Source organism: Pleuronectes platessa, chromosome 2 (genome assembly GCF_947347685.1).
Source record: "Pleuronectes platessa chromosome 2, fPlePla1.1, whole genome shotgun sequence".
In the NCBI taxonomy this organism is placed as follows: Eukaryota; Metazoa; Chordata; class Actinopteri; order Pleuronectiformes; family Pleuronectidae; genus Pleuronectes; species Pleuronectes platessa.
Window position 1 is genome coordinate 228521 of NC_070627.1, and position 7211 is coordinate 235731.

General features: G+C 49.5%; 1 protein-coding gene and 1 long non-coding RNA gene across 2 annotated transcripts; both read right to left on the reverse strand.

Annotated features, from left to right (window-relative positions):
- Positions 1-651: 651 nt before the first annotated feature.
- LOC128456697 (serine-rich adhesin for platelets) lies at positions 652-3958 on the reverse strand. Its single transcript, XM_053440981.1, has 3 exons — positions 3773-3958; positions 1784-3676; positions 652-1677 (listed from the first exon to the last, which is right to left on the reverse strand). The coding sequence occupies exons 1-3, from the start codon at positions 3956-3958 to the stop codon at positions 1447-1449; spliced, it is 2310 nt and encodes a 769-aa protein (XP_053296956.1). The 3' UTR covers positions 652-1446.
- A 2184-nt stretch (positions 3959-6142) lies between these two features.
- LOC128450942 (uncharacterized) lies at positions 6143-6972 on the reverse strand. Its single transcript, XR_008340057.1, has 2 exons — positions 6924-6972; positions 6143-6867 (listed from the first exon to the last, which is right to left on the reverse strand). It is a non-coding gene; the product is annotated as an uncharacterized LOC128450942 (long non-coding RNA).
- Positions 6973-7211: the final 239 nt, after the last annotated feature.

A 7211-nucleotide genomic window follows, 5' to 3' on the forward strand; every position in this document is an offset into this window, starting at 1 on the left:
GCTAAATAAATGCTTGTCAAAGATACTGAATAACTGTAAATAATAATATTAATTAAAGCATCTACAGGTCAGAGCGGGTTAACAGAGTTATCACCTGGGATTAGAACTCACAACCTTCGACACTGAGGGCGGGGCCTCAAGGAGACTGACTTGTGATGGAACTTCACACAGTACTGAGATGTCTGACAATTATTTTCACAAAGTTTCATGATGAGAAAGTTTTTCTTTGACTGCAAAAGGAAACATGATAAATTTCTAAACATTTTCAAAAATCCTGTTTGTGAACATTTTGTGACAAACTCTTATTACTCATTTAATTATGATTTCCAGTGTGTTTACAGTTAAACTTTTAGATGCACTGTGGAAACATCTGGCCGGATGGTCTGTGGAGGGCTGACGAAGCTGTGAAGCACGTTTGGTGTGAACCGATCAGAAACTGTGAGAGAGAAAACAAGAGGGACCAGCAGCCATTATTTATTATATTAATAAAATGCAGTCGATGATGAACGAGCTCCTCAAACTAAAAATATTTGAAAATGTGACGTCTGTTCAAATGGTGGAAAGTACCTGAAAGTAACTGAGTACATCTACTCTTAGTAACTGAGTAAAAGTTACCAAGTACCAGGGTCAGTGAGGACAGACACGATGAAGGACGATTCTTTACTTTTTATTCCACAGTGGTGAACATCACACCAATCAGGTGTATTGATTATCAGTGATTAGAGTCTGATAGATCCTCAAGGAAGTTCATGCAGATTCAACTTCCTGTCACATGGCCACTGTTCATCTTTGGCTTCAGAGACGAAACAAACTGAGCTGCAAAGATTCAGAGTCCAGCTGCAGTTTGACTCCCGAGTCGGAGAAGTTGATCAATTCATTTCTGATCAATGATCCATTTAAAAAGTTGAAGTTTTTGTTTACGACAAATCAAGAAGTTTGAAGACGTCACTTTAAAATAAAACTGATCAGAAATGAAATGAATGAATACTGAGATCAATGAATCTGTCTCTGATTAATCCTGAACCTGTTTCTCATGATGAACCAGCTGAGATGATGAAGACGTCTGAAACCAAACACTGAAGACATTTTCACTGATGAGGACACAGTCAGAAACCTTCCAACTCACCAGTACTTCACCAATACCTCACCAGTACTTCACCAATACCTCACCAGTACTTCACCAATACCTCACCAGTACTTCATCAATACCTCACCAGTACTTCACCAATACCTCTCAGGTTTATTAAATACGTTTGTCAGAAAGTTTCCCTGAATCTCAATTTATTAGTTGATGAAGCTGCAGAATAACAGACGAGGACTCGAGTCAGTGAAGAGTCCAACGGATCCAGGTCTGTGTCTCTGAGTCTCTGAGTCTTTGAGTCTCTGTCTCTCGTCAGTATGATGACAAGGTTTGTTTCTCATCAACAAGTGCAGCTTTTCATGTAATCAGTTTGAGATGCGTTCAAGTATGTCTTCATCCTGGACGGGGGGGGTGTCCTGGCCCCGGAGGACGACCAGCCGGCGGTGTTGTGGCTGCAGGCAGAAGCCGATGCTCTGCTCCACCTCCTGGCAGCGTCGCAGGAACCGGCCCCGGTCCCGGGCCAGCTGCTCCCAGGGGCCCCGGCGGTCCTCCTCACAGCCGAGGAAGAACTCCTCCACCTGGTCACGGAACCGGACCTGAGAGGAAGAGCAAGCAGAGGACGTTAGAGACACTTTCAGCTTGTTGACGGTTTGACTCAAAGGACACAGTGAATGAAAAGAGGCTGAGACACGAGACACGGACCTTCTTGGTTGAGGCAGCGCTCTGAGAAGTGGAGGAGGAAGAGGAGGGGGGGGCCGTGGGCTCAGAGAAGCCGCTGTCCAGTCGCTCCTCGGCCTCGTCTTTCCTGTATTCAGGAGGAGCTGCTTTGCGGTGGGGGTAGTGTGGGGGGGTCTGGGGGGCCCTCTTGGCCCTGGCCCCTGGAGCCACCTTGTTGGGCCCTGTTGTCCTGATGGGGGCCTGGAAGTTCAGAGGGCTGTAGGGGTCGGACGTGCAGCTGAAGGAGCTCAACAGACGGAGGCTCTCCGCCTCGTCGGCCTCGCTCGCCGAGGTGGAGTCGTCCCAGACGTCGAGGCCGGACAGAGGGGGGGAGGAGGAGGAGGAGGAGGAGGAGGAGGAGAGGGGAGGCGAGGCGGTGGGGGAAGAGGTGGGTGTGGCGGGGGGAATGGTCCTGGGCGGCGTGCTGTGGAGCTGGGCGCTGAAGCTTCGGGGGTTGTACGGGTCCACACTTTGGCACAAAGAGTTCCAGAGACGCTCGGACTCCGAGTCCACCTCGCTGTCCTCGTCCTCCTCGTCTTCATCAGTCGAGTCAGACAGGTCAGACGACCCCTCGCTGTCAAACCCATCATCATCCTCCTCATCACTGGACTCTGATAGGCTGCTGGCCTCGTCGTCGCTGCAGGGGCAGCCCATGATGAAGGCGATGGCTTTGTTCTGGCACTCGGGGGCGGAGGGCGCCATGTTGTCCGAGGACTGACCCTCACCAGCCGAGTGTTGGTGTTTGTCCTCGTCTGTCTTCTCCGATGTCCCCTCACACGACTCGTCCTGCATCGCGGCCGCACAGTTTCCTGTCGTCTCTTCACTCAAGTTCTTCAACAGGAAGTGTTCCTCCTCGAGACTGGAGTAACCATTGTCCTGATCCGGGGTCAGCCGTGGGGTCTCGCTGGCGGTGCTGCTGAGGTCTGGCGTGGACCCCTGTGGGTTCTGGACTGTGTGAAGACCTCCATTGTCAGGCTGCTCCTCTTTGTGCTCAGCGGCTCCAGTGTTTTCTCTCAGACTCGAACCCTCGCTCTGGACAAACGCTCGGGTTGTTTCTGCAGGGGGGGGGGTTGTCCCTGGTTGTTGTGGACAGAGTCGGTTTGTCTCCGTCTGGTCCTCAGTCCAGGACAAAGCTCTCTGTGAAATGTCCTCCCCCCCCCACAAACTGTCCCACCACGTCCCTCCTTTACTGCCCCTCATCCAGTCCGCCCCCCCGCTGGGTTGAACTTCCTGAGCTGACACCGGGTTCATCAGAACCTGGCTCAGAAGAGTCCTGACAGAGGACACGTACCCGCCCCGGGTGTGCGGACACAGGCTCAGCTCTTCGGTGTCTGCGATGCCCAAGTCCCGCAGAGACGCGGCGGTCAGCCACGGTGGAGCGGAGCCGGGTCCGGGTCCGGGTGGCCCCGCGGCCCGGTCCTGCTGACACCGCGTGTCGGTCAGGTGTGCGGCCGCGTGCTGCGTCACCGGCATCACGTGCTCCAGCTGCTTCCAAAAGTCTCTTCCTGCGTCAGGGAAGCGGATCTGAGAAGCGGCCCCGGTCCGCCGGGGGCCCTCGTCAGCCGGGGCCGGAACCGGGCCCAGGGCCGGGGCTCGACCCGGGAGGTACTTCTGCACAAATGACAGCGCGGGCCTTGACACCGTGGAGAGCAGGCCGATCCACGAGCTTTCCTGACCGACAAGGCCGACTGACGTGACACCGGGCCCGGCCGCAGAGGACGCGCTCTGCCCGCTGGACAAATGTCCGTCATCCGTCATATTCTTCAACATGTCGCTGACGTTAAAAGTGTAAAATATAAAATATAAAAGTGACAGAGTCGGGTCGGGTCGGGTCCTGGTCTCAGACTCAGCTCCGGGTCTCAGCAGCAGCTTCACACACTATAACACCTTAAAACGTGAACACTTTAAAAGTCTCTGGGTCTTTCCTGGTCCTGGTCCTGGTCCGGTTCTTCACTGACTCTCACACACACCGACTCCACGACCAACGAGAACCCAGGAAACACGAGCCGTCGGCCGGGCGGGCTCCGCGGTGTCGGCGCCTGTTGGCCCGCGGTGGTTGGACCTCTTCCTCGTGGACAGTTTGGAACAGAAATTGAAGCTGAGCACGGTCGAGTCCCGATCCGAGGACAGAACCAGGTCTGAGTACGGAACCGGATCCATCGAGTCGGATTCTGTAGAGCCGGTGCAGTTAGCGGGTTAGCTTAGCAGCAGGTTAGCTTAGCAGCTAGCTGACGGTTAGTTCCACACACAGCGACCGATGTCAGAGATTGAACCCGGTCAATGTGAGTCTACATGTGGGTTAAAGTATCCCCGGTCCTGGTTTGGATCCTGTTAGGTCGTCTGGTCTCGGGCTCGGCTCGGTTCGGTTCGGTTCTTTTCTTCGTCGCTTCCTCTTCGGAGATTTCATCAGAAAGTTAAGGGACCGTCAACTCTGACGCGTGTTTCCGGTGACGCGACGGCGGAGCTGCGGTTAGGGAGCGTCGCAGTGTTACTGAACTGGAGGGAGCGCATCACAGGTGAACTCGTGTTGTTGTTGTTGTTGTTGTTTAATGGCGGGTGGCCCCTGACGTTCAAGGTGTATTACCGCCCCCTACTATGCTGGAAATGCATAAATTTAAAAAAAATATATAAATATATATATATATATATATATATATAAAACCCAACCCTACCTCAAACTTCGATCCTCTTCATTGAACCAGTTTCTTTAAAAACAATTCTTGATAGTTTCCTTCTCCCATGTTAGACTCACTCCTCAGTTTGAGTTCTCCCTCGTCTCCTCGGCTCCTCGTGAACCTTCTCTCTCTGTGTGGGATGTTCCTCTCGGGTTCCTCAGGTTCTTCCCCTGAACACATCCCCTCTGTCCTGAAGGACGTCTCCCTGAAGCTGCTTGGTTCCATCTGGTCCTGAGTGTCCTGTGTTTGTTAGTTTGTCCCTTCGGGTTTTCAGCCGTCCCACCTTTTGCTTTATTTGATGCAGATTCTTTTCGTCCCTCGTCCCATTGTCTTTGTCTCTTTCAGTCGTGATGCGTCTCCTTATTATTGTTTTGGCTTCATCCTTTCCTCCATAATTACTTCCTGTTTTAATGATTGTTTGGTGAGTGAGTTTCATTTCCCTGGAGGTCCCTGTGAGCCGGGATCCACATGAATCTGACCCTGGTTTATCAGCTCCACAGTGGGAGGACCTGGATACCGATGCTGACAGTGAATCTGAACACACTGGAACCACTTGGCCAACATCTCTGCTGTGTGGCTGTCAGGTGATCCAGAGTTCTTCTTTATATTAACGTTTAGATCTGGGATAATACAAATCCAGACTTTCATCTCTTTGGTTCCTTTGACCCCTCTGTCTGACCCTGAGACCAGGGCATTGTGGGTAATCCTCGGTCTCCCCTCTACTGTGTCCTCTGCCCAATTTCCTTTGTCTCTCATCCACAACTGAACATGTGAGAGAATAAACCTTTTATTTAGTTTTATTAATTTGAATCAGGAAGTAGATTCTGTCCTCATCTGAATTGATGTCATATTTAACGTTGTGTGGATGATGATTATTTTGTGGCGATGTTTTTCTATTTGATTTTGTATTACGTAGTTTAAAAAAGGATCCTCTTCTTCGTCTTTGTAGACGCATAGTTTCCCGTTCCCGTCCTTTAACAGGACACCTTGTCCCGGGTCTGTCCCTTTAACAGGACACCTTGTCCCGGGTCTGTCCCTTTAACAGGACACCTTGTCCCGGGTCTGTCCCTTTAACAGGACACCTAGTCCCGGGTCTGTCCCTTTAACAGGACACCTAGTCCCGGGTCTGTCCCTTTAACAGGACACCTTGTCCCGGGTCTGTCCCTTTAACAGGACACCTAGTCCCGGGTCTGTCCCTTTAACAGGACATGTGCTCCCACATGTTTTTCAGTTTGTTCCTTATTTAGTCGTGTTGCTGTGTCCTGCGTTAAAAATAGTTTTCAAGGAGAAAACTTTTTTGTTTAATTGTATATATTTAAATGAAATAAAAACCGTGTTTTTAACATGACTGCGAATAACGATTCTTTATATTAACATCAGAAATGTATTTCAATTTTCATTTATTTCTTAAAGATGAGATTAATTTTAGAACATGACAAAAAAACAAAATAGAAAGTGAGATTAATTTAATAATATTCAAGTCATACTATCATACCTCATTTCGACACAGGTGTTTGAAGTTTCGAAGAGAAAAATTAAAATGTCTTCACTTTAATGTTAAAAAGTCCAACAGGTGATTGTTGGTCAGTGAAGTTAAAGTGATCACAGCCGACGAGTGAAGGAGTGAATAACAGAGGGAGAAAGAGAAAGAAAGAAAGAACAGGAGGAATATTTTTTATTCAATTCAAGTTTATTTTTTAGTGCAAATGATACAAAAGAAGATGAGAATGAAAGTTAATTAAAAACAGCTTCTATGAGAATCTAAACCTGAACGACTCAGTTTGTCCATTAAAAACAAAGATCAGGTTTATTTAGAATTTACATTCTGTCTCTGTCAGGGGTCAGAGGTCAGACTGTGCTGTTCACCACTCTTCTTCTCCATCAGTGTTTTCTTCTTTCAGATCAAACTCTTCACATTTCACCAGACTCCATTCAAAAATATACTGGTGTAAAAAAATCATTTCAACTGGTAAAAAAAAAGCATAATTATTTCTCTAGGTCAAACATTAACGAGCGTAAGGATCTTACAAAAGCTAAGCTATCGTTCATCATTTTCATATCGTAGAGTTTGTGTTGAAACCAAAGTTCCCAGTGTCAGCAAACAGACGATACCAGTGAGCATGAAAGGTCAAAGGTCAAGAAGAATTCTTTTAAAACATCTGAGCTAGAGAAACATCTGGAGAGAACAGAAACATCTGCAGCCGAGTGGTGAACAGATCCATTCGTTTCTCAGTTTCAAACTTCAGTTCATCAACACAACAAAAAACATTAAATCACAAATCCTCATTAACACTGTAAAAAATATCCTGTCTGTCCCCGCCCCCCTCAAGCCACGCCCCCTCACTCCACCTCACATTCCACCTCACTCCCTTTCACTTCACTCCCTAACTCCACCTCACCCCCTCACTCCACCTCACCCCCTCACTCCCTCACATTCCCCCTCACTCCACCTCACCCCCTCACTCCCTCACATTCCCCCTCACTCCACCTCACCCCCTCACTCCCTCACATTCCCCCTCACTCCACCTCACCCCCTCACTCCACCTCACCCCCTCACTCCCTCACATTCCCCCTCACTCCACCTCACCCCACTCCACCTCACCCCCTCACTCCACCTCACCCCCTCACTCCACCTCACCCCACTCCACCTCACATTCCACCTCACTCCACCTCACCCCCTCACTCCACCTCACTCCCTCACATTCCCCCTCACATTCCACCTCACCCCACCTCACCTC

Coding starts and splice junctions, on each gene's coding strand:
- LOC128456697 (XM_053440981.1), bottom strand. CDS start 3,958: ATGGATCCGGTTCCGTACTCAGACCTGGTTCTGTCCTCGGATCGGGAC. Junction 3,677..3,772: donor GGGTTCTCGTTGGTCGTGGA/GTCGGTGTGTGT, acceptor AAGGTGTTATAG/TGTGTGAAGCTGCTGCTGAG. Junction 1,678..1,783: donor GCGCTGCCTCAACCAAGAAG/GTCCGTGTCTCG, acceptor TCTTCCTCTCAG/GTCCGGTTCCGTGACCAGGT.